The sequence below is a fragment of the Narcine bancroftii genome, chromosome 12 (genome assembly GCF_036971445.1).
Source record: "Narcine bancroftii isolate sNarBan1 chromosome 12, sNarBan1.hap1, whole genome shotgun sequence".
Lineage (NCBI taxonomy): Eukaryota > Metazoa > Chordata > Chondrichthyes > Torpediniformes > Narcinidae > Narcine > Narcine bancroftii.
The window spans coordinates 33,717,923-33,745,785 of NC_091480.1; the positions used below are offsets into that span (position 1 = coordinate 33,717,923).

Here is a 27,863-nt window from a genome sequence, read left to right on the forward strand (position 1 = left end):
CCTGCCTCTGCCATGATCTCTACCATTCTTTCCCACTCCTGCCTCTATCTGCTTAGCAACCCAACCTCACTTGGATCCACTTATCACTTGCCAGTTCCTCCCTCATCCTTATCTCCCCCCACCCCACAACCTCTTTATAAAGAACAACCTCCCCTTTACACTTCCAGTCTTAATACAGGATGTTGACTGGAAACCTATACCATCCCTTTTCGTCCACCCATGAAGCCTGGACTTCTGAGATCCTCCCACAGCTCATTTTTTGCTCAAACTATTAGTCTGTGAAACAGTCTCCAGCATAAAATGCAAATGTGCTGTGATTCAGAACCAATTTCTTTCTTCATTGCTGCCACCTTCAGTTTATAGAACGATAATTCTAATGACAAGCCACAGGTTTGCAGCTGTATCTCTGGAAATAATAAGAAAGAATGTTGATAAATCCCAACTGTCACAATAGGACTTTGGCTGAGGAACAAAGCCCCTTCATTTTAGTGAAGGACTAAATCATACATTTAACCAGAAACACATTTTATTTTTCACGCTGCATGCCTAACACTGGTTATCGACTGTATCATCAAATCTGATCTATGAATAATTCACCATTTTTTATTTACAGAATATTGTTATTTCATTAGAGAATGTGTAATTGAGAAGATTAGATAGCAGAACGTATCGTAATCGCCTTGAAACTCCTTGCCTAGCATACAAAGTATTAGAATGAGAGGGATTCTCAGTGCATTTAAAATACCAGTTTCACCTAGAAAACGTAAATCTGGATGGGTACATCTCGATGTGCCTTATATTAACACCTTGACAAAGACAACTCATAGGTTCCCACAAATCAAAAACTCCTCAGCACCGATTTCCTAAAGTTAAAATATGTTGGAAATATAGTTTGAGAATGAGGAGTGTGTGTGCCTAGAGCCCTTCCTAATCTGGTGAACTAATTCTGCGGGATGTAAATCACGAAAATCCGTAGACACTGTGGTTGAAGAAAAAGCACAAAATGCTGGAGAAACTCAGCTGGTCAAACAGTGTCCTCTATGTAGCAAAGGCCACTGAGGTTGAAGTAAAACCGTTTTGCTGGATTGCCTGCTTGTGCCTCTGAGATGTTTGTGCCACAGCGTGGGTACACCTGAAGAGTAAGAACAGCAGACAAATGGAAAGTTGTTACTTCTAAAGAAACCATACCGTTAGAAATAGACCCATGATCAGAAGAAGGTACAGATCATCTAATCTGGGGCTCATCCCATCAAAGAGCAAAGTGCAGTGCAGAGGAAGCCTTCAAATCTATTCTACTCCTGGGTGATCCCTGGTTACTTATGCAGCTCACAGTCCTTCCTGCATATAAGTATGGTAAGAAATGATAGAGATTGCATGAACGATGGGCCAGGTAGCTCTGCCTCTTCCTCAACTTTTCTGTACTCATTGCCCTTCTGGAAGTTCATCCCTTGCACTATTCTCAGAAGAAAATCTTGACTTTTCCATGTTTTGCTGCTCCTACACTGGTGCTCTTTTCCAAGGTCATGAAGGGGTTAGTTTCGGTATTGGATCATCCCCTTTGTGTGGATAGGAATCTTTCAGTGACAGATGAGGGGAGACTCTCACAAGGTCTAATTGATACTGGGAATGATCATGTGGCCAGAACTGGCAATGTACAGATATCTGCAGCTTTATAAAGAGATTACAGAAATAGGGAGGGACTTGTAGACGAGGATGAGAATTCTAAGTAAAAAGGGAAAATGCCAAAGAAAAGTGAGGTAAGAGATGCTGGAGAACCAGAATATTGTGCAAGAGCATCCACGGAAAGCCACAGTAGTCAATGTTTTTGAGCCTCAGCCCCTCGACCGAAATGCAGGAGAAAATCCCTACGGACCGGGTAGCATCCACGGAGAGTGAAACAGCGAGCTAATGCTTCAGGCTGATGATCTCTCATCAGAAAGTCATTTTTGGTTCAGCTTTCAAGCCAGAGCAGTATGCGGGATTTGTATGAAAAAGTCACGATGAAGGAGTTGCTTCACTGGGAGTCTTGTGTAGGTCGGCTCCCTCATCAGTGTTATGTGAGCAGGATGTGGATGGCGGGGATTTGATAAGCCTCGGGTTTGCGGATGGTCGACTGAGGTTGGCTGGTCGGATTAGGAGTTGACAGCCGGTGAGCTGAGTCTGGGGTGGTGAACGTCTCTGAGTTTCTAAGCGGAACGACATGGTGATGCCACTGCTCTCAAACATTATTTCTTCACCTACATGTTACGTATGAATCATGTTTTGTTTTCCTCTGCAGTTTCCAGACAAATTGGGTGGCAGATATGTTCTGAAATGTCATATCCCAAGGGAACCTCAGGACCCGCATTTCCATTTTCTGGTCCTGCTGAAGCATCCGTTCTGCTCATAAAGCGCGACAAGGGACTGCAGCAGTATCTGCTGGAGGCAGCGTACACCTACATCGCACAGGTAAGCTTCTCCTTGTGCCGGAGCAGAGGGCCGGATAATCAGCCACCAGTGTCGTGTCCTAGAATCGACTGCGTTGAACAAATGGTTGGCTCAGTGCTACAAATGGAGCACATTTGCTCCCTGGTTGTCTAAAGGTGTAAGTGAAAGTTACTTAGTGCTTTACTGTCCACTCAACTATGAATTGTGCAGAGAGATGGAAGGGATGCCCTTTCCGTGCTTCACGGCATGAGTTTGCTAGATGGCCGTTGACCCTTCAAGAGGGTTTGTCCACCCTTTGGCAGGTCTTGTTTTTCATCCTGCAGGGTGTTTCGCCACCCTCCGCATCAGGCAAGCCTGAATTATCACCAGAATAATGAACAAATCAAAGAATAATGTTTTGCTTTTAACCGGCTGGCCAATTGTATTGCAATTTACATGATCCTAGAGCTACATAGTTCTGTCGATAACTATAGATGCATAACATCAAGTGAACTTTGTTAGAATGGCTCCACTATAATTGGGACAATGAAAGGGGTGCAGGGGTGTCCAGTAACCGGTCAAAAATTTGCCACAGCCAGGGATATGGCTGATGTTATCGGAAGGCATATTTAAGGTGCTGTATTCTCCTGGCCAGATTGACAGTCTGACGAGTGGGCCAAAGAGCAAGCAATTGGCCAGAGCCACGAGGTAGATGTGTCAGCAATGAGGAAGGAAACGTGAAACAAAATGGGGGGTGACACTTGGAATACAATGGGGAGTGGGCAGGAGTTTTTCACTGGTGGGGTTGGGTTGATGACTTTGGGAAATGCTAACAGTGTGAAGAAAACCGAATGTGGGAATGCTCATTCCCATTTTGGTTTAAAGCAGTGGTTCTCAAACTTTTTCTTTCCACTCATATGCCACCTAATCACAGAACACCTATGGCATAGGGATTACTTAAGGTGGTAAGTGAGTGGAAAGAAAATGCTTGAAAACCACTGGTTTAAAAAATAACCTAGAAAGGGAGTTCTATCTTCTGTGCAACTTGTATCGCAGGAACAAGTCTATTCCCTGCCTTTTACTCCCACCTACCAGACCACATCACTCTCACATCCCAGGTTCCAGCCAATATACCAATGGTGCCCTGCACCCTTAGCATCAGAACCCAACAGTGCTTCACTTCTGCCCAGATCCCAACACTCCAAACCTTGCCCGATGTATGCTACTCACCCACCTGTCCAAACCCCAACATTGGCCTGTACTCCCACCCACTCAGATTCCAACACTGCCCCTGCTCCCCCTCACTATTCAGTCTTCAACATAATCCCGTGCCCTCACCTGACAAAGTCTTCTCATATCCTTGAGAATACCACAGACTACAAGATATACAATAAAAATTGCAGGAGATAATTGAATAGGGATACAAGAGAATATAGTTTCCAGCTAACATGGAATGAACAAGGGAAATGAGATTGACTGGATTGTTCTACAAGGTATTAGCATGCCCTAGATGGGCCATACTGTCAGGTCACTCGTTGGAGCGCTACTGGTACCATGTAACCCAGTACTATCTGTCATACAGTTGGGTGGTCAGCGACCACACTGGCTCCCCCATCAGGCTTGCCTGATGCTAGACACCTTACAGGATGAAAAACAAGACCTGCCAAAGGGTGGACAAACCCTCTTGAAGGGTCAAAGGCCATCTAGCTCACTCGTGCCGTGAATCGCAGAAAGGGCATCCCCTGCGTCAAAGCTCGGTCTGGCCATTCACTGCAACAGAACCTCCCCCAGCTGTCTTGGACATCACTAGGCTGCTGGATCAGGGAAGGGATGTCGAGAGGGTGGATCTGGACCTATGCAACCTCTACTCACCTAAATCCATTCACGCACTCTGTTGCTTTCTGAGGGGTGGGGAACCCTCACATCAAACCGCACAAATTGACTGAAAGGAACCATCATCATCCTGTGGGACAGATAGCCAGAAGATGGGCCAAATAGTCTCCTATTGTGTCTTAATGACATTTTCATTCCCCCCCCCCCACTCCTGCTTGATGCTCACCCTGCCCCAGCACTCAACCCAAGTTCGTACATCGGCCTCCACTTACTGCACCCTCATCAAACTGTGACATCACCCACAATGTCTTCTCACTCAGGCCAAGACCCTCCTACCCTACCCTTGCTCAGGATGCAAAAGTCTGTCCCCATCACCACCCCACTCCCCCTCTCCCTCTCCTCTTCACCAAACCCAGACACTATCCTCTACATCTTCTTCGTGCTCTGCACCTTGTTCACATCATCGCCTGACACAAATCAGAGCCCCACCCCTACACAGTCTCTGTCCTTGGGCCTGAACTTTACATTATAAACAGAACTCCTTCCACCCTGGGCAACGCATGGATTGATAAGGGGGTACACAGTAAGTTGGCTGAACCGAAAAATAACACCTGATTATTATATTTTTCTTCAACACTTTTGTGCATCTTGCCTGTGCTCCTCTCCTGCCCCTCCACCCTCCACCACTTCATTCAAGTGCCTGCCTGCTTTTTGCCATAAAGAATGCTGCATGAACTTCCAGCCCTGTGTATTAAATGTTAAAACTATTTTCTCATCCATTTTCAAAGACGGAGGTAGTTAGAATCAGGGCCATTGTGATAATATCACTGTTATTTTCCACTGATACTGCAAAAAAAATCCACATTAGACAACCAAGGCTTCGAGACCATGAGGCTGATGTTCCATGTTGCTAAAATGCCTTATAAATGAACAGATGTCATTCATTGATGGTCTACAGTGATCCTCAGGGCTCTTATAATAGGATTACAATCTCTTCACTTTGAGTATTCATTTTGTATGGTTATTGAATTTCTGCCAATTTAGGAATTTTCTCTTTGACGTGGAGAAGAAAACAAAATTATATTGAGACTAAAGTGGTACTATGGCCCTACTCCAGTCATCTTGGGCTCTCCATCACACTGACAGAGCCGATTGTCTATTTAGGAGGGAGCATTTCAAAAGGCTGGACTTCAATAGTAAAGGAGGTTCTCAGGGAATGACTGTGTTCTGCTTTTAAAGATATTCAAAAGTCAGAAATACACAAAAAAAATCACTGTTATGGTAACCACACATCCACAAAATTGTAACAAATAGCATCAAAAGCACACGACTGATTACTCAAAGCGGAGAGAGAGCGAGGAAGCTCGTTTATCATTCATAGGAACAAATGTATGTCGGATTTTTTAAATTTCAACATACAGCGCAGTTACAGGCCATTTCGGCCCATGAGTCCATACTGCCCAATTTAAACCAAATTGACCTACGCCCCTGGTAAGTTTCAAATGGTGGGAGGAAATCAGAGCCCCCGGGGAAAACCCACACAGACACGGGGAGAACATACCAACTCTTTACAGACAGCATGGAATTTGAACCCTGGTTCTGATCGCTGGAGCTGTAAAGGTGTTTCATTAACCACTATGCCACCCAATGTAATGGGATTGTGAGAGCTTGTTTGTATTTAGGGTGTTCGTAACTTGAGGACAGCCTGTATGGACAATAAAATGTGAAAGGAAAGCAAGAGAACAATTTTGTTATTTAACTGATAGGTTGCGCCTGGGCAGTTTAATATTGGGCATTATTTTCATAGGGAAAGATATGCCTTTCCCCTTTCTCATCTGGAATTTGTAAACAATAAAACTTGAACAAGGAGGTTCAGACAGGTTCAGTAAAGGTGTTCCTCTCTGATGTGAAGTGGCGAGCAGTTAGTCACATTTTGTTAACAGAGTCAATGAATGACAGCATTTCCAGTGATCCTTGGAGGCATTCACAGAGAGGAAACAGAAGTACAACAGAAGCTCACAGAAGTGCAGGGCGGCAGAGTTAATGGACTCCAGCAGCCTGTATTCAATTCTAAGTTTATGCTGTTAATGTAGAGTTTGCATGTTTTCCCTGTGTCCACATACCTTTGACAACCCAAAAAAAAAACATGCAGGCTTAAAGGTTAATTGGGCACTGAAAATTGAGTGTTGATGAATGGCAGAATCTGGGGAGTTTGAAGAAAATATGTGGGGAAATGGGATTTCTCTGTGAGCTGGGATAGATTCAGTGGGCTGAATGGGCTCTTTCTCTGTTATAAGAAAATAAGGAAGTAAGATAAGGAGTTGAACAAAATGTTTTTGTGAAGAGGGGATTGAAAAATTGGTGCCTCGAGTTTCATCCCTTGGCAAGTAATGAGTCTCTGTTTCTGCATCTCATAATCGAGCAGGATCCAATGTCCACGAATTCCAGACAATTCCAAAGCATTTCATCCTAGCAGCAAATCTCTGGTGGCACGCGCTGCTGTAAATAAGCCAAAATAGACTTTGAAACTGTAAATTGCCAGGTTATTAAATTGTGTAGAAAACAGTGGCTGGAGCCAAACAAAATTTAAACAGAAAAAGGGGCTGCCCGGTAATTCAAAGCAAGAGTAGAAAATGCAGCCAATCACTCAGTGGTGAGTTGGATTTGTGCATTGATTGAATCATGTATCATATGCAACTGCTCCTCCATGATTGACATTGCTGAAAGCCAACTGATAAATTATTAATATATTACTTTCTTGAATTAATTCGTTTTTTTTTTAATCCCTCACACAATGAATAAAGTCAAAAGTCGATGTCAAAGCGGAACTTGGGTAGAATGATCTTTTTTAATCCCCTGTGAGCTGGTTGGATGGTTGACAGGTAGGAGGTGACACAAGGCTGGAACTGCTGCCTCACTGTGCCACTTGCCAGGGTGTGGGCCTGGCCTGCAGTGGGGTCTGTAAGCGGAGTTTGCGCCTTCTACCTGCAACCACATGCAGTTGCTCCTTGTCCCTCTCGCATCCCGTGAATAAATAGGTGAATTATCCCCAAGGTATAGTGGAATGGCAGAGTCTGAGGGGAGGGGAGAGTATAATTTAAATTCCGGCCAAATACACCAATTAACCTAGAAACCCCATCTGGCATTGGAGGGTGGGAGGAAACCAGAGCACCCAGAAGAAACCCATGCTGGCACGGGGAACACGTACAAACTCCTGACGGACAGTGCCAGATTCAAACCTGGGTCACTAGTGTTGTAAGAGCATTGCGCTAACCATTGAGAATAAAAGAGGATAGGGTGGGATTGGCGTACAAATGGGTCCTTGATGGTCAGCAGGAGCCGAATGGCTGTCGACTCTGATCAGTAGCAGTGGTGGGAAGATGTGGTGCTGCTTGCTGAGTGAGACCACATGGGATAAGAGGCAGAAGATCAGATGTGTGGATGCCCTGACTCTCAACCACTTCAGCCCCACCATGGTTCAGCAATAGTCAGTCCATTATTGGCCATACTGTCTTTATGAGAGTCAGGACCTATATTCGGTTGCTTCCTGCTTTCTCTAATAAAACACTACCTTGTCTTACAAGGGAGGGAAGCCGTCTCATGGATTATCATGAAATCATTGTAATGTATATATATTTGGGAAAAAATTGGTAAAATTAGAGAACATACATACACACATTTTAAAACAGATCCTATTTGAAATACTGAAGAATACTGAACTTTACAGAAACTATGGAGAATCCACAAGTAGGAGCTAATTGAAATGATGTCATCAAATGAATAGACTGGAGATAGGTTGTCTGTGTTGAACATCTTTACAAGGTTTCCAAGCTTTCTGCAAGGTGCTCACTCAAAGGTCAATGAGAAGTGTTGTTTCCCTAAGACAACAGATGGGAGCAAAAGACTAACTCCTATTGTTTGCTGGAGAAGGTGGGGGTTTTGTGGCAAATGAGAGAGTCACTTAGGCTTTCTCGCAGTGGAAAGATGAAGAAAGAGAGAGAGGTCTGAACAGTCACAGCTGAAGCAAGTAGGAAAAGCTTCTTGGAACTGAAACAGAAAGCACCAGAGTGGCGGATGGCTGGAAGTGCTATCTGTCTGATGTTTCTCTTGGAATACGCAGAACTGAAAGGAACTCTGTGGTAGCCTGAAAGAAAGAGGTTATCATCTGGAGAGCCCTGATGGGGCAAGTTTCATCAGTGAGACATTGAGGTGACTAATGGTGGTACCTCAGTTGTGGAAATCCTGGAACAACAAATCTCTCTCTACAAACCTCCAAAGAACTTTCCTGAGCAGTAAACATTTACCTTTCAAGCACCAAAGCCTAGTGAACTTTATACATGTTAAATTCTGTGCACAGTATAAGAATTGCCTGCAACTAGTGAACTTGAAAGAATGAGAAGTGAGATTGAACAGTGAACCAAAGAATTTTTCTTAAATTTACACACACATCATACATGTGTGCTTAGAATTAGAGGGTGGGGGGGGGGGTTAATCTGGGTTAGTTAAGTTAATAGAGATAAGTTGAAGTTTGATTCTGTTTTCATGTTTAAAGATAATTAAAAACAACCTTTGTTTAAGTAACCATTTGTAGTGGTGAATATCTGTTGTTGCTGGGCTTTGTGGTCCTTTGGGCTCGTAACATCATACATTCAGGAATGTGACTGAAATGATGTGGAGGGATTAAGTGTGACAGTATGCTGTGATGTGTGAGAATGTTTGGCATGAGGCCCGTTTGAGACCCTTGGAAGGATAAAAGTTTCTTTTATTGTCATGAAATAATAATTTAAAAATTTAATATTTGATATACTTCAACTTTTGAGTGCCATAAGGCAAACAAGAATTGCCATGAGGGATGTGGTGAACAGGGCTGGTTAGTGGTGCTTTTGGTGGCATTTGGCATTTAAAGCTGCATCCTTGGACCTTTGCCACACATTTGAGGTTTTGGACATCCTGCATTGCACCCACATCCCTGTCTGGACCTTGCCTTTGGTGTGGTTGCAGGGACAGGAGGTTCTGACTCTTTGAGCAGGCAGGAAGACATTCCCAGTCTCTGCATGAGAATAATTCAAATGGAAATGATATCAATAAGCACAAAATTCAGACAACTTTCCTAGGCAAACGAGAAAGGGGTAAAGGAGATAAACATTCTTATTAAGCTCTCATTGATGGTTTCACGATTAGGAAACTCATGTTTAGAAGGTAATTTGTAAGAAGAATGAATAAAGTTAATGGCAAGACCCTTAAAAGCATTGACGCACCAAAGGATCTGGGTGTCCAGGTACATAGATCGTTTAACGTGGCCATGTAGGAAGATATTCTCATGCAGAGAATAGGAATGTCTTCCTGCCTGCTCAAAGAGTCATCTTCCAATTTATTTACCATTTGGCTAGTAACTGTCTGAACCGTGTTGCAACATAAGCTGATGGTTTGAGATACCTCCTGACCATGGAAAATGAAATGCGTGGTATTTCCTGGCAATGCTTGCTTATGTTCCTTGTGCTCTTAGAAGTGGAAGCAGGTAGAAAATCACCAGACAAGTTAGTAAAGTGACTGCTTGTTGGTGTTGAGGCTGCCTGTCACTTCAAACTTGGCCACACTTTCAAAGTGGCAATTGGAAATGTTTGAGAGGGAGCTGGAAGTTTAAGTTACAAAATAGTAAGTCAGGTTGTCAGTCGAGAAAACAAAAACATACCTAACTTAAAACACAGCAGAATTTCCTTTGAAAATTTTTATTTTGTACGTTTTAATCTTTGATAAGTAGCATTGTTGGTTTCTTTGAGGCTTGTCAGGTACTTGCTTTGTGTTACAATTTATTTTTAATAATTAGCTGCTTTCTCTTGCTTGACAATTCATCATTTCTCCATGAAGTTCATATTGGGACTTGCTTAAGGGAGACGATTGCTGTGAAAAATTTTCCCACCATAAATATCTATTGTTTCTTTCTCCTCAGATGCTGCCTGACCTGTTCAGTATTTCCAACATTTTCTGTCTTAATTTGGGAATATTCTCTAATTGATCATAACCTTGTGTGAATTTGTAATGATAAATCCTGCAAACAGTAACTTGAAGTTAAAAATAAGGGCACAATATATATCACTCCGAGCAGTATTTTATCGAAACATAGTAGCCCCACCTCTGAAATTACTGTCGTTCCTATTTTCCTAAGCATGGCCTAAGCAAACAGAATATCAATTCACGCAGAACTTACTTGACAAATGCATTTTCTTTTCCAGAAGAAAACCTGGATTCCTGCTGAGGCTGCACTGCATTTTTTTATGGGAACCCCACAGTCAGACGTCAAAAGGGACGTGGCCATTGATTTGCAGTTGAACTACTCCAAGCGGAAACTATCAGGCAAAATTGTTCATCCAAAGAAGATGATAAAACTTGTTGGTGAGCTAGGTGATATAATTTATTAAATTTTTGCATATGAGATATAACTAATTAAGTTCAGGGGATCTAAAATGCTAACAGTTTACTCCTTACCAACATATTAGCTGATGATCCCGCAGTGACCAAAGTTCAAATCTGGCGCAGTCTGGAAGGAGTTTGAACATTCTCCCCATGACCTGCTTGGGTTTTTTTCTTGAGTACTTCAGTTTTCCCCCCACCCTCCATAGACGTACAAGATTGTAGGTTAATTGGGCAGCACAGGTGTTGATGGCCGGCATCGGCTTCTACCATATTGTAAAATTAATAAAAAGCTCCTAAGTACATTGGGCAGGAGACGAGAGCTAAGTGCATTGGGCAGGAGACAAGAGCTAAATACATTGGGCAGGAGACGAGAGCTAAGTACATTGGGCAGGAGACGAGAGTCCTATTGGTGCTATCCCAAGACATGTTGAAGGAGTAGATTATGATCTCAGGAGTGCTCAGCTAGAGGAACTTTAGTAAAATATTTCCTTTTTTTCTAACAATTTCCCATTCTCTCTAATTACTTTATTTTGAATGAAATGTGGCCTGCTGCCAACTGCATTTCACCGATTGCTTTTACAACAATTCAAGAGTCTGGAAGCACTTTTCATCTATTCTATAACTGTAAGAATAATAAAGGTGCAGAGGGCAGTGAGAAGGGAGAAATATGAGAGCTTAACATTCAGTAAAGTTATTTATATTTCTGCTTGTCTTAGCAATCACTCTGCTGAGCAACACATTTTTGACTAGGCTATAGCTCACATTTCCTAATATTTATGAGGTTTGCTGTAAGATTTTTACAACAATAAAATGCTTTAAGGAATATGTTAAAAGGTGTTAACTAAATAAGCAAACTATTTGCCCAATTCCTTCTTTTGAAAACAAGCTCACATTCTCTTTTAATTGCTTTATTTTGAATGAAATGGGAAATAATATTAAACAGTTTTTCTCTCATTTTTATTGCAATTTTATTCTTGGGATTTTGCCATGAAGTTGGCCAGGTTCAACTCCACCCTGTGCAATAATGATTTTAATAGATTATGGGCCTATAAAAATAATATCTTTTTCCATTGACAGCATGCTTTGGAAAATCTTATAACACTACACTGGCAAGTAATTTGCATACGGTTAATCCCCTTGATTTTAATTTTGCAGGAGAAATTTCAAAAATAAAACACACACGCACAGGAAGACTTGAAGTTCTCGTAGACGACAAAGATTTGTATTATGTCAAGGTACAGTTGGCAGGTTACTCTCACGAAAATGCTTATTTTAAACATATGTGCACAGCTTGTGTCTTCGCTAAAGCTCTAAGGCTAATGTGCGGAATAAAGGTATTTTGAACATTATACAATAAACAGTACATGGTCCCTTCCCATACATGTTAAGGCAGGTTCTCATTATTATTCTCTTCAGCTTGGAGGTCTCGATCTGCGAGTGGAAAATGTTATCAATTGATCAAGGTCACGTAATCCATCTTTGGTCACTGATGCCTCTATTGTGATGAGATTAGATGTTGAAATGATTTTCTCTGACCCTAAAAGTGAATGACATAAATTCCATTAAAAAAAGGAATGTCAGAGGACTGCACACCAAAGCTCCCTCTGTGAAGGTTAAGTCCAGAGACAAAATATTCCTCATGTGTTCCTCATGTTCCTTAAGCATGACAAGGGGAAATTGGCCACACTAGAAGACATTTGGGACAGCAACCCAACTTTGTTTTACATCAAGCTTCAAAATCACCCATTTTGCTCATGGTGACGTATAAATCAGTCATGGGATTCAGGCAACTAACAAACCTAATCTTGGTTTTCGACTTTTTGTATAAATGAATCTTGCTGCTTCTGAATATGCAGGATGCTGTTTATTGATTTATTGATTTAAGCTTCAAAGAAAACATTGGGATCATGGATCATGCCTTTGGATCTTGCAATGAGTGTCACTGCAAAGGCAGCCCAAGTGATCTGAGCACATGACAAGTTTGACCTTTGCACTTAAGGTTCCTGTGTGTCTTTAGGTAGGGCCCTTGTAGCATTGCTCATGTTGTCGCCATTTTAGTTCTTCAGTTTGTTAAGTAATGTGTCCCTAAATTATTCAAAATCAGGTAACGAAGAGATGGAGCAAGGACAGGTGCCCCTGCTGGGAAGATTTGACCTGCAGGCCTGCATCTAGCACCTGCAAGAGCATGTTAACCAGTCCTTGTTAATGAATGGTTTCTTTGCAGGCCTGTTGCTGAGAAATTTAGCAGCAGTGACAGGCAAAGATTGCGAGCTCGTGGTGGATGAGGTTTCTACCATGGAGCAGGGAAGTAAACCCCTGCAGGCAAGATGGATAAGTAGTAAAAACATACAGAGATGCCAGAGGAACTCAGCCAGTCTTGCAGTGTCCATAGGAGGTAAAGATACAGTAAAACCCCGGGTATCAGGCATCTATAGGAATTAGTAGAGGTCAGATAAGTGAATTTGCCAGTTACTTGAGATTGAGTCTTGCATGGATTGGCGAACTCACAACTAGGGGTGGCAATTTTAAGGCATTATATTTTTTTACTGCAATTTTTTTTAGCTGGTTGCTTGATGTTGCTGGTTGCCTGAATTCCAGATAACTGTACATTTCCGACATTTCGGGCCTGAGCTGTTCTTCAAGGTATAAGCAAAAACAAAAAAACTGGAAGGCATGTGAATAAAGACTGAAGAATGGGAGGGGGAGGGGTGGAGTCCAGACCAACGCTGGGTGTCAGTAAGGAGGACCTTTAATTGGGAGTCTCCTCTGAAAGGTCACTTTTAAGGCATGTAGAAGGAAGCCTCAGGGCTGTCAAAGCCTCTGGGCAGCAACTTTCAGGAGAAAAGCCGTGCATTGAAACAATAAAGTCAGGCCCAAGGAGGACTGGAGTGAAACAAGAAAGTCTGCAGACACTGTGATTGTAGTAAATGCACAAAAGTGCTGGAGAATCTCAGCAGGACCCACAACATCAATCAAATCAAATCATATAGCGTTATTATAACCAATGTTTCATGCCTGAGCCCTTTATCAGGGTATGAGCAAAAAGCAGGCAGGCAGGCACCAGAATAAAAGGGCAGGAGGAGGAGCACAGGCCAGCAGCCAAGAGGGCAGCACAGTTGGTGTAGTGGTTAGCGCAGCACTGTTACAGTGCCAGCAATTGGGACAAGAGTTAAAATCCCGCGCTGTCTCTAAAGAATCTGTACCTTCTCCCCGTGTCTGCATGGTCTTTTTCCCCAGGGGGCTCCCACTGCTCGAAATGTACCCTGGGTCATAGGTTCATTGGATGTAATTGGGCAGCATGGGCTCGTGGGCCAGAAGGACCTGTTACCGTGCTGTATGTTGAAATTTAAAATGAAAGAGGCCATTGATCAACGGCAGGATAGAAAAGCTGAGAACAGATCATTGGAGGGAATAGCTCTGTGAATGCAGAGCTGGAGAAAGAGGGATATTTCTCTCTTATATACATACATAAGAGAAAGAGAAACAAATGGTGGGGAGCTAGTGGATAGGGAAGGGGAGTGGGGGACCTAACAGAAACTGATGTCATCTGTTTAGAGGGAGTCCAGTCAAAAAATGAGGTGCTCTTCCACCAATTTGCAGGTGGTTTCTGTTTGGCAGTACATGGATAGATATGTCGGCATGTCAGCATGGAAATAGGGCAGGGAATTGAAATGCGTTGCCTCTGGCCTCTATTACAGCGGACAGAACAAAAGTGCTCAACGCAGCCATCTCTGGATTCTGGATCTCAGCGCTGGAACTGGAAGGTTCTTCTCAATGTATTTGATTTCCAGCTTCACCTGTTGAATCCAGTGCCAGAATAGCGATGTTGAATAATTTCAGATCACTTAGTTGAACAAACTATTTTCTCTAGAGTTAACATTAGCAAATGTTCACGTTCAACATCCTGGCAAGTCACCACTCACTAGGCACGTAACTGCTCCAGCCATATTAAAACTGTGGTTTTAAACAAGAAAGTCCGCAGATGCTGGGGTCAAGTGCATTACGCAAATGTGCTGGAGAAGATCAGCAGGTCATGTAGCATCCATAGAAAGTAAACGGCAATCAACGTTTCAGGCCTGGGTCCTTCATCAGGAATTAGAATAAAAAGCTCCCTCCCACCGATATCCTCTTACCTGTTTGCCTGTGCTCCTCCTTCCCCTTCCTTTCTCCTCTCCCTCACCAACCCCCCTACCTTTTTATCTGGCATTTCCCCCCCCCCACCTGAAACCACCTCTTACCTGTTGGCTTGCGCTCCTTCTCCTTCCTCCCTTCTCCCCCCTACTCCACCTTTTTTAAATTTGGGCATCTCCCTGTCTTTTTTCTTTGGCCTGGCGCAGGCCCCAGGCTTCCCCTTTACTTCCTATGGATGCTGCGTGACACACTGAGTTTCTCTGGCACGTTTGTGTAATGCACTTGAAATTACAGCTGCAAGAACAGGTCAGAGGCAGCGGCAGTGATTTGCCTTCTGATTCTCCAAAGCTTTTCCACTGTCAGGCACATGGGGGAAACATTTTGCTTAAGATATTCACCATCCAGTACAAAGCATCTCACATGATTGGAGCCCCAAGCCCAAGCATGACCCTGACTCAGAATGACTCCCCTGTGTATCATTTACAAAATGAATGGCAGTTAATCACAAGATGACTCTGACAACACCCTTCAAAACAAGTGACCCCCACCAATTAAAAAAAAGTGCATGGGTAGCAAACTCAAGGGAACATCACATCGTCAGGATCCTCCCGAACACATCAACCATACTTTTGCTGTTGATGGGTCTAAATCCTGGACATGCATCACAGAAGGCCTGGCTGCATTATAGAAGATGGTCCACCATAACCTAATTACTTGCACTTTGTGTGCACTAATGAGTAGATAACTATAATCGGGTGCAGGGAGCATTACTGGCATTGGGACAATCTGGCACAAATTCTCACTACAAGGCCAGGCATGGTTAGCCCAATTACAGTGCCAGAAATCAGGCTTCGATTTGGGCGCTGCCCATAAGGAGTTTATACGTTCTCTGTGTGCGTTTCCTCCGGGTGCTTTGGTTTCCTCCCTCGTTCCAATGCCATATAGAGTTTGTAGGTCAACTGGTGTATTTGGACTGCATGGTCTCATGCGTTGGAAAGGCTTGTTACAATGCTGTATGTCTAAATTAAAATGCATATGATTAATTCCATTTTAACATGTGCCTCGTGGGTTTATGAATTCCTTGCTCATTGTTTCAATATCTCATCCTTTTGATGTCTGACTTTTTTCTAGGGATGGACCAACTTCCAAAGCCTTGATGGAGAGCAGATGTTTTTCTCCCTGTTGGAAGCCAAATTTACAAAGCATGGGAGTCCTATAATATTGTCTGGCAACATAACCAGAGTCCCTGGACAGAAAATAGCATTTATTTTATCACTTAACAATGTTATGAAAGAGACAGCTACTGTGTCAGGTTAGTGCAATTGGGAAAAATCTTTTGTTTATTTACAAGATCACTCTGTGGCCTGGCAAAGACTTGGAAATATGATGACCAAAATTGATTTTACAGTTGATGAGGAGAAGTGAAATACAAAGAAAATGTTTTTTAAGGACTTTTTGGATGGTCTAGTCCAGATCAACAATCAAAGGAACAAATTATGAGACAAGTGGTCAATTATGCTTGGAAATATAAATTATAAGTTCAAGTTTATGAGGTCTTCATTATTCAGTTTTGGAAATGATAATAGGTTTCTATTTAGACTGCCTGCAGTCTCTATTCAATGGAACAGATGCACTCTATCACTCCCAATTAATTCAGTAGCTGTGGATCTTTTCATAATCTGAATAACATTCAATGTTATACTTTGACTTCGGCATAAAAAAAAACCTCTCAAGTATATCACATAATTTTGTGTTGTTTTGTAGGTACTAATATGTTAAGATCACTTTTGCACTACATTTTTCCTTCCATTGTACAGTAACAACATGCTGGCACTCAATCATATTGACTTACTGGTAGGTGATTGATGGGAGGATAGCTGGCAGCAAGAAGATAACTCAGGGAAACCTTTGGGAACAGTTGCTCACGGAAAGAGGAAGGGAGGGGGTGGTGGGGGAGCATGCTGAGGGTTCTTCTTGCAGGGATTTTAATGCTGAGGATACCCCAGAGATTGGTGGGGTGATATTGAGATCAGGGCGGGACGCGGACCCCTTGCATTTGTGTTCTCCTGATTCACAAGGCAGGCAAATTATTTAAATTTTGGATGTCCTCTTGCTCATTGAAACTTGCTGCACTTTTTGCAGCCAAACTTAAGGATGTGAAGGATTCTGACTGAAGCATTAACTGTTTTTATATCTGCCACTGACAACCCTACTGTATAGTCCTGTGTTTTCCATTTCTGCCTTATAACACAAGTTTCCTTGTCTAAAAGCTTTCCTGGAAGAGCCAAATAATGTTGCGTTTGGATGAAGTGCTTTTGACCTGAAATAATAGCTCTGTTCCACTTTCCACAGATGCTGCTTGTGTTTCCAGCATTCTTGGTTTTATATTTCAGACCCCCAGCAGGTTTAGATTTTTACTTTTCATGTAGTGTCTAAAGCAGCTTCATGGCTTAATGCAATACTCTTTGTATGACATAAGCAGTGAATTAACATGATTCTGCAAAAGATATTGAAGTTCCTTTCATGTCCATCACCTCGTTACAGCAGAAGTCCAAAAATTCAGATGCCAGAAATCCAGACCACCTGAGAATCCGGACTTTTCGTAAACTCTCGTACTTGTTAAATTTAGTGGGCGTTTGTGTATGTGCGTGCATAAGGACAACAGATGCACAGTGCCAACTTTAATTTTCTTTAAGGCTGCTCATTTTTATAAATGAAGCATTCTGTATTGGCTAAACTATCAAAATTGACCTGTTCATCTCTTCTTTATTTCTCCTTAAATTTGAATTTCCAAAGTCCGAGAATCCAGAAAATCTGAAAATTTGGACTGACCCAATCCCTGAGCAGTCCAGAGTTTTGGACTTCTACTGTGAAGTTGTTTTTAAAAAATTGGTTATTAACAGCGTGATGATTAATGGGCTATTTTACCTCTGATAGGCTCTATCAATAACCACAAAGCCGAGAGCAGGGAGTAATAGGCTTTAATAAACACGAGTCTTTGGCTGGCCCGGATCCAGGTACAGGAATGCCGGAAGGGAGGAGGGAGGTCGACCTTTATGGCCCAATTATAAAGGGTGGAGACTTAGGAGATGAGTCACTAGTGGGCGGGCCAGCCTCATACACACAACAGCACAGGTAGGGAATATTATACAAGGAGAAAGCATATCACTATACCCTCCTTCCTAATTTTTATCACTCGAATGGAAAGAGGGTTTCCAATGCAAAAATTTGACCGCCTGCTGCTTCAATGTCACTCAGGTCATTTTAATACTGTTACGAGCCCAGAGGACCCAAAACACAGCAGCAAAGACAAATGGTTACTTAAACAAAAGTTACTTTTAATTATCTTTAAACATGAAAACAGGATCAAACTTTAACTTATTACTATTAACTTAACTAACCTAACTTAACCCCCTTCTAATTTTAAGTGCACGTGTATGTAATGGATATGTAAGTTCAGAAAAGTTCTTTGATTCACAGTCCAATCTCACTTTTCATTCCTCCAAGTTCACTGGTTGCAGGCAATTCTTATACTGTGCACAAAATTTAACATTTCTGAAGTTCACCAGGCTTTGGTGCTTGAAAGGTCCAGATGATATCCTCTTTCTTTCAGGTCACCACAGAGTTCCTTTTTTTTCTCTTATTTCAAGTGAAACATTAGGAAGCCAGTCCTCTCCTCTTGCTTGAACCACAAGGGCTTTGACCAGGCTGAACTAAGTTTGTCCTGTCCTCTCTCTCTCTCTCTTTCTCTCTCAGAGAGAAAACCTGTTTTACTTTCTCTGCTTGCAAAAACACATGACCCTCTTGGAACAGCAGGCTCCACTCCAGACAGCCTGGTTAGCATAGAAGAGCAGTCTGATTCTAGGTGCTGGCCCTGTTTAATTCACTTACCCTTCAATAACCGTTTAACTTATTATAGAGCTGCATTGTGTTGAAGAAGGCTGGGAAATTCTAAATAGTTATAGCGATATGAAAATGAGTTGTTAATGTTACTGCAATGCAAACATTGTTAGCCTAGGTGACCTGAAAGCTAGTACCCCAGAACTTTATATTAGTTCACATTGGAATATTTCTGATCGTTCATGATGCGCTGCAGCACTGTCTGTTGGACAGATGTGGCAGGCCATTTGATTCTATTTTATTCTTCCTTAAAATTGAATTTTAAATTTTATTTGCTGACTTCCTCAGCTTGCAACGACCTCTCTGAGGAAATGAAAGAAAGGCACAAAGGTGAGGTAGTCATGCCCTGGTTACCGTCTTGCTGATCCCAGCATGGATCTCTGAACATTACCACCCACGAGCGCCTGCCCAAAAAAAAGGCTCATCTCTGTTTGAAGAGTTTGTGCCAATCACAGGTGAAGTTCAGACAAAAAACACACCAAAATGCTGGAGGAACTCAGCTGGTCTTTGTCTTTTCTTGTCTTTATCTTTGTCATTTAAGGGCGGGTGAGCCCCTCCAACATTTCGGTCTGTTTTTGCTACAGTCACAGTGTCTGCAGACTTTTGTGTCACATAAGTGGAGTTTGACCCACTGGGATGTTGTTTCAAGTGTTTTGAGGTGTCAGCCACCTTGACACATCCACCTACTGAATTTACTTCACTTGAGGATGTTATCAACTTGCATGGTTAATCATTGAATAAAAGAAATTGGGTCAAAAGGGCTTGATGTTTTGTAATTGACACAAAAGAATCGTGCAGAAATTGATGAATGATATGACCATAGAAGTGTCCATTAAGCTCCCTCTGAAGTTAAATATCATGTTGTATTCAGAAAAATTTTCCTTTGAATTTTTTTCCTAGAAAGAAATTGGCACTGGCCGACCTTTGTAAAGATCAAGGTGAACATGAGCTGGTAATCGTAGTTCTCATATTTGCCCATCTGGTTCACCTGGTGCTGCAGATTGTGGAGGCTTTGAGAGCCCCCCTCAACCAGGGGAAGTGCCCTGTAATCAGGATAAGAGTGGTGTTCCTCTTGGAGGAATCATGCCCTGTGATCCACCTCTCCCCTTCGCCTCTGCTCACACATTGGGAAGAGTTCTTTGATTTAAATGCTGCGGTGCAAGTATGGAGGCTGAGAGCAAAGAGAATGGGTCCTGAATGAACAGACCATACGATTGGACTGAGGAAAAAAAAAACTTCCTTTTCTTTGGTGATCCAATCTGGCTTTGTAGAGGAAGCCTGAGCCCAACATCAACTGAATCAGCACATCTGTTCTCCAAACGGCTGGCTCCCTCCCATTTCCTGCTGGCCTTATTGAAGGACACCGCTAACCCTTTGGGCCCCACTACCCAAACAAGTACAACATGAATTGTTACTTAAATAAAATGACAGGTGTTGGAGAGAAAAAAAAAGAGAAAATAGTGGAAACACTCAGGAGATCAGACAGCATCTGTGGGATGAGAAGAAGAGTTAACATTCCAGATTTCAGGGTGGCCCAGTACTGGTTAGCCCAGTGCCAGTAATCTGGGTTCAAATCCAGCACTGAGTGAGGAGTTTGTATATTTGTACATTTTCCTCATGACTGTTTGGGTTTCTTCTGGGTGCTATGATTTTTTTTCCACATTCCAAACATGTATGGGGTAAGTAGGTAAATTAGTCACACAGTATATTTGGGCAGTGCGGGCCAGAAGGCCTGTTATCATATTGTATCTCTAAATTTAAAAGGAAAAATGCAGAGCCTGAGTCCGAACAAGTGCAACATGAGTTTTGGAACTCGACTGGAATCTGATCTAATCTGTGACCCTTCTGTACACGGGAAAGAAAATGACATTTTGCCCTTTTGTCTTTTTCCAGTTCATTTGGAGCAAAAGCTTGACGAGAAACAAAAGCAGTACACAATAGAGGCAGACACCCATCTTCCCCGCATTCTGGGGTGCCAGATAATTGGTTACTTGCAGCAAAGGGGATCCACTTGGACATCAACGCTACGAGCAAGATATGGGCTCTTTGGTAAGCTGATAAATACATTGGGTGGCACGTGGTGAGTGAAAAGGCTGGTTTTGAATAATCAACACAATTGAGAATTGCTCAAATTTGGTAAATGAGGAATCATTTCCTTGGTTCTACTCATTGCTAATCTCTTAAACAGCTGTCATGACATTACTTCCCACCCTGAGCAATTCAAAACCATAACAAAACTCGGTTTAGCAATGAATACAATGACACATTCTCTTTCCTTTGTACTTCAGATAGCACCAATCACTGTAGCCTCAAAACACTGAATGACCCAACATCTTCTCACATTTCCAAAGTCCTCCAGTGCCGAAATGCTTCAATTTCCCTGGGGGAGTCCTTGGCAGGTAAACAATAAGCGTGATGTTAGTTCTGTATCAGGTGCTACAGTACAGAAGGATGAGACATTTCAAATACTGAAAGGCTGGGATAAAGTTGATGTGACAAAGTTGTTACCCTTGGACAAGAGGCCACAATTTCAGGATAAAAGGGCATCAATTTAAAAAAGAAAATGCAGAGAAATTTCTTTAGCCCGAGAGTCGTGAGTCTGTGGAACATTTTCCCACAGGCGGCAGTGGAAGCGAGGTCATTGGGTGTATTTAAGACAGAAATTGACACCTATTTGATTGTTCAGGGCATCAAGGGTTACGGGGAGTTGGGCCGAGTGAAAAGGATGGCAGAACAGACCCTACTTCTGCTCTTATATCTTGTGATATGTTTACCAATAATGAACCAGCAGGCCTATTCAAGCCGCTATGTAAAATGGGGATTCCCAGGAAATTTTCCTGGGAACCCTCCCATGAACTGGTGATGTGAAAATGTCAGTCCAAGGAATTTACCCGAGTCCGCGGCCCTACCTGAGATCTAGGGCCGTGGACCCGGGCCATTTTCCTGGACCACCTTCTCCCTGCGGTGTGAAAAGGCAAATGGCCAAGCAGGGGAAAATTCATGATGTCAGCACTTGTGCGCTGTATCATATAGGCGATTAAAATAAAGAATCATACCACCTGACAACAGCGGGCCATTTCGGGGCCACTTCGGAACATCGCGACGGCACCTCAATGCGGGACCATTGGCCGTCCTCGTTACCCATACTCCCTTACACAGCTGGAACTGCCCTGCGTTTCCCAGAGTGCTTCCAGCTGCATGAGGGATTATAGGTAATGAAGTCGGCCATTGATCCGCATTGTGCCACCATCGCAACGTCCTGAAGTCCTGAAGTGGCTCTGAAGTGGCAACAAACAACCAGGGGCTGGGGAGGGGGGGGTGCAATGAACATTGGGCTGGGGGGGGTGATGAATAGCAAGGTTGGGGGCAACAAATGTCATTAAATGTTCGGACCATATCACCAAATCTGAATCTCATTCAATGCCGATAGGAGGAAATGGGTAAAGACACATGTCAACGTGATGATGAAATTAACACCCCGTATCCAGTTCACATAATGAGCAAAGGTCAGTTTGGATGAACAATGGGCAGCGACATAAAGGTGAAGTTCCGAGATCCTGAGAACTCTGGTTAGAGTAGTCTCAGTGCGTAACGCATCATTGCTGGAGGTGAGACCCCCCCAAACCCCCACTCCCCCAAATTGCCGTGGAGGGCAAATTGCAGGGAATTTGGACTGCGGTGTGAAATTCCTGGGTCCAAGTAGGGTCACCACTCACCAGCGGTGTGAAAAGGACTAGTATTGCCTTGTCTTACTGTTGGTATTACTCATTCTCTGTGTGCACCGATCTGGTACAGTGAGCAAAGTATAGTCATCTTTTGAAAAATGATTAATGGGTCTTCAGTAACATCATTTTATCTTAAGTTTGAACCAGAGTCACACCTGAGCTGGAATCAGAGCAAAGTGAGACAAAGGCCATTTGGCCTTTTGTGCTTGTGTTGACTTTTTGAAAGGAGCCTCCAAATAGCCCCACCCTTGCTTTTTCCCCAAGCCCTGCAATGTTCTTCAAGCCCCCTGTAATCCCCTTTCAAAAGGCATTAATGAATCTGCTTCTATGTGGTCATAACAATTCATAATTTCCAATGATCTTGAATTTGTTATCGTAACTGAAAAATTTGCCCTCTCATGACTCTATCACATCTGTTTAACATGCAATGTCCAGGCAGATTGCTAAACCATTCTTAAAGTAACATGATATTAAGAGGGTGTGGTCCAGAAGCTATACTGTGGGAGGCTTGTTGTGTGGCACACTGATGACCATTTCAGTCATATCCCAGCCACTGCAATATTCAGTCAGACTTGAAGCTCTTGCGCCTGATACAGAACTCTGATCACACTTATTATTTACCTGCCTTGGATTCCCCCAGGGAAATTGAAGCCTGAGGCACTGGTATCCTCCTTTGGAGATGTGAGAGGATGTGGGGTCATTAGAGTTTTGAGGCCACTGTGGTCGGGGAGCTGAGATTCATGTATGGGAGGGGAGGGCTTGACCAGAGGTAGAAGGAATGATACAGTTTGATAAATATCTGATGCTATAGTTGTATCAGATGTACAGGCAACACTAATGCTGAGATTTGCATGGTAGATTTCTGGAATGATGTAAAATGCCCCAAATTGTTGACATTCCTTCAAAGGTGAATTTTTTAAAGTTCTTTATTTACTTTATTAAAAATCATGATTTTGAAATCAAAACATTATTTAATTTTCTGCGGTGTAAAGAAGACCAAAATCAATTTCCTGATGTTTTCCATCTCTTTTGAATCTTTATTCATCGTCTCCATCATGGATTTTTCTTCGCAAACTCCCTCAAAGTCATAAATTTTGGTCTTAAGCCATAAATTAATTTTTCAGAACTTGCTTCCTTTTTCTTCCTGCCTTCATCTGAAGTCACTTTCTATTTAACGGACACCTTTTCCTGCTTGTTTGTCTTCTCAATGTGCTCCCTAAACTTGCTCAAACTTCATATCAATTTTATATCACCCATGCTCATTCTTCCTGACGAGAAGAATCATCCACGTTTGTAGGAAGTTTCGGTGTTTCTGCCCATTTCACTGCCTATGTGCTGCTGAGGTCGTTCTCTACTGCGTTTTCAAATTTTGTGCATACTGCAAACCTCATCATCTCCTTTCCAAGTTTTGATCTTGCCCCCAAAAGAACGTAGAACATTAGAGCACAGACCAAGTCATTCAGCCCTCAGTGTTGTGCCGACTCATATATCCTTACCAAAATAAAAGCACTTCTGACCTCGTAATCCTATATTTTACTTTCATCCCTGTACCTGCCTAAGAGTCTCTTAAATACCCCTAATGCTTCAGCCTCCACTGCCATCCCCGGCAAAGAATTCCAGGCACCCACAACTCTGCCACTGTTCTGCCCAATGCACCACTGAACAACGTAACCCTAACCCTCCATTTTATCAGTAAAACTACTACTGTACATATCTGCAATAATGCAGCTGACATCATATAAATTGACAAAAAAAAGGACTTTAACAAATAAACATCGAATAATCTTATTGATGAAGCCCAATAGATTAACATCAGAGTGACCATAGCATAACAAAATAAAACTTTGATGTCTTTCCTAAACTTTCCTCCCTTCACTTTGTAGAGATGTCTCCTGATGTTTGCTATTCCTGGCCTGAGAAAAAGGTACTGGCTGTCCACATTATCGATGCCTCTCAGAATCTTGTAGACTTCTATTAAGCCTCCTCTCATCCTTCTTCGCTCCAAAGAGAAAAATCTCAGCTCTGCTAACCTTGCCTCATAAGACATATCTTCCAATCCAGGTAACCACATGATAAATCTCCTCTGCACTCTATCCATAGATTCTACATCTTTTCTACGATGAGGTGGCCAGACTAAACACAATACTCTAATTGTGGTCTAGCCAGAGATTTATAGTGTTACAACATAACCTCTCGACTCATGAACACAATCCCCCTATTAATGAAGCCCAAAATTCCCTTCAAACTATCCCATTGATCTGCACGCAACCTGGAGAAATGAATGGATATTGACCGCAAGGTCTCTCTGTTCCTCCACACTGTTAAGTATCCTACCATTAACCCTGTTCCCAGCCTTCTGGTTTGACATCACCCTTATCCGGGTTGAACTCCATCTGCCACTTTTCTGCCCAACTTTGTAACCTTCGACAACCTTCAGCATCATCCACAACTCCTCCAACCTTTGTATTATCCCCAAACCTACTGACCCATCCTTTTGCTTCTTCATCTATTTTTTATTTTTAAGATATTAAAATATTAAGAAATATATTATTTCTTTCAACTGAAATTACAGTTTTTCAGTGTTATTTTCCATATTCTATCCTTCACCTACTTTGTTATTATATGTGACATGGTCACTCTGATCTTAATCTACTGGGCTTTGCCAATAAGAATATTGGATGTTTATTTGCCAATTTACACGATGTCAGCTGCATTATTGTACAATAATATATGTAAAATAGTTGTGTTACTGATAAAATGGAGGGTTAGGTTTAGATTGATTAGTTATCAATGGTGCATTGGGCAGAACAGTGGCAAGTAGAATTTAATCCTGATCAGGGTGAGTTTGTACATTGTTGGATCAGGGTCTAATAAGGGTAGGATATTGGCCATGAATGATAGGCCTCTGGGAAGAGATGATAAAAAGAGGGACCTTGATGTTCGATTTTTAAAACCCTTGAAGATAACAGGTAGGATCCTGATGAAAGCGTATGGGATGCTTTCCTTCATTTGCCAGAGCATGAAAAGAAATTTCTTGGTGCAACTTCTTAAAATATTAGTTAGGCTGTAGCGGCAGCTACACTGCTACTGAAAGAACACATAACCAGACGGGTTGAGCTTAGTGAGCAGAAAACTGGTTTATTGCTGGCTGCTGGGCTGGACTTATACTCCCAGCCCAGACCTGGCTGAGAACCGTGCTGGGGGGCACCGACGTCACTTGGGCATCACGTGGTTTCCACAGCGCGGGCTTCTGAGCCCGGTGCTGAGAAGAAGGGGAAACTCCCCACGGCGCCATTTTGGCCGGCTGCCCTGCCGTGTGGTTTACAAGCGGGGCCGGTTCACCTGCCTCGTGTTGTGGCCATAGTTAGAATTGTGTGTGTAGTTTTAATCACCAGAGTATTGTGTTAATGCCCCAGAGGAGCCAAAAACCCAGCAGCGATAGAAATTCACCAAGACAAATGGTTACTTAAACAAAAGTGGTTTTTAATTTTCTTTAAACATTAAAACAGGATCAAACTTTAACTTATTACTATTAACCTAACTTAACCACCTTCTAATTCTAAGTGCACGTGTAGGTAATGCATACAAGTTCAGAAAAGTTCTTTGATTCACAGTCCAATCTCACTTTTCATTCCTCCAAGTTCACTGGTTGCAGGCAATTCTTATACTGTGCACAGAGTTTTACACTTATGAACTTTCACCAGGCTCTGGTGTTTAAAAGTAATTGGTTACCTCTCAAGAAGGTTCTCATTGATGTCAGAGAGAGATTTGTTGCTCGTGGACACACGCAAACTGATTCCCTCCAATCAGCCACTTCAGTGTGTTGCCGAAGAAACTTGCTCCTCAGGGTTTCCAAATGATTACCTTTCCTTCTGCAGGTCACCAAAGAGTTCCTTTTTGTTTTCATTATTTCAGGTGAAACACTCTAGCCAGCCATTTCCTCTTGTATGGACCACATGGGTTGTTTCACCAAGCTGAACTCAGAACTCATAACCCATCTTTAAAATGGGGTATCAACAAGCTGCCAGATTGCCATGTTCCAGAAACCAGTTTTCTCTCTCTCTCTGTTTGCAAATCTACATGATCTTCTTAGAACAGGAAACTGCATTAAGATAGATTGCGGCACTGAACCCAATCTTCTGAGTCCGTTCATCTGTTGCTTTCAAAACAATAATCCATTACACTGCAGTGCAGCATATCCAATTAACACCTACTTGTGAAGTCTCTATAGGTATTCTTCAAAGTTTTTTCAAAGGCACTTGGAGCCTGAACTGTCTGGCTTGAGCAGAGCTCTGGCATTTAAAATGAGATTTGTTTTGTGAAGTGTTTGTGTTTGTTTGTGACCTACTCTAAACCCCCGCATCTATCTCCTTCAAAAACATATCAATATTCAATATAAAATATGATATAATCCATCACAATTGGAAGCTCATGATTACATCGGAGAAGGTGCAGAAGAGATCCAGCCTGAGATGGAATGCTTCAGTTACAAAGAGTAGTTGGATAGGGTGGATTTGTTTTCGCTGGAGCAGAGGAGGCTGAGAGGTGGATACATACTAGAGGTGTACAATATTATGAGAAGCACAGATAAAATAGAATAGCAAGAAACTTTTCCCACACAGAGGTGTTGGAGAGCAGAGGGCACACATAGGTTTAAGGAGTTGATTAAAATATTATGCGGGGATCTGAGGAGGAATTCATTACATTCAGAGGGTGAATGCACTGCCCAGGAAGGTTGTGATGCAGTTACTCTCACGACATTTAAAAAACATCTTAGCAAGTATTTGAATTGCCAAGGCACAGCAGACTATGGACAGTGCTGGTTACGGGATTAATGTTGTTCGGTACTTGATGGTCATCTTAGACATGATGGTCAGAAGAATCTGTTTCTTAATTCTCATGAGTTCTCCCTGTTACCATCAAAGGACTCAACCAAATTTATTTGCTTTTAACAAATCAATGCTTGTCTTATTTATTAACTGATTATTTTTCCCCTAAATTTCCAATTAATTTTGATCAGATTTTCGTCTTTTGAAGTTTTGTACCATCGCCCTTTGACAGGGTGACTGGTTTCTATGTTCATCTTTTGTTTTTGAACAAGTTTGGAACCAATTCAATTCTTCCAGACTCTCTCCCCACTTCAAGATTATTGCTGATAATTAGAGCTTCCTCGGTTCCCATCCTTTTGTTGGTATTTCCTTTGCATCAAATTATTTTCTTTTTCCGCTTTGAGCTCTGGCAAACTTCTAAGTTCCTCCTCCATCTTCATTTTAATCCTATCTTCAGCCCTTTTCCCACTGGCATTCCAGTTAATTGGCTACGCAGTGTCCCGGGATAGGAAGTCCTTTGTGCTGTTTCCACTGGGCCACCCTTAACTGGGACACTAATAGCTTTTCCACTGAACACAACTCATCCCCGGGGATTGAAGTGTTCTACCTTCAACTGGAAACGGGT

General features: G+C 42.4%; 1 protein-coding gene across 2 annotated transcripts in view; it reads left to right on the plus strand.

Moving 5' to 3' along the window:
* Positions 1 to 27,863, plus strand: part of LOC138747636 (uncharacterized) — a 173,632-nt gene that overhangs the window by 24,099 nt on the left and 121,670 nt on the right. For both annotated transcript variants that reach the window (XM_069907052.1, XM_069907054.1), the window contains exons 6-10: positions 2,279 to 2,448; positions 10,473 to 10,632; positions 11,809 to 11,888; positions 15,916 to 16,096; positions 20,578 to 20,733. In XM_069907052.1, coding sequence (XP_069763153.1) covers positions 2,279 to 2,448; positions 10,473 to 10,632; positions 11,809 to 11,888; positions 15,916 to 16,096; positions 20,578 to 20,733 — 747 coding nt within the window. The remainder of the gene's footprint in view (positions 1 to 2,278; positions 2,449 to 10,472; positions 10,633 to 11,808; positions 11,889 to 15,915; positions 16,097 to 20,577; positions 20,734 to 27,863) is intronic.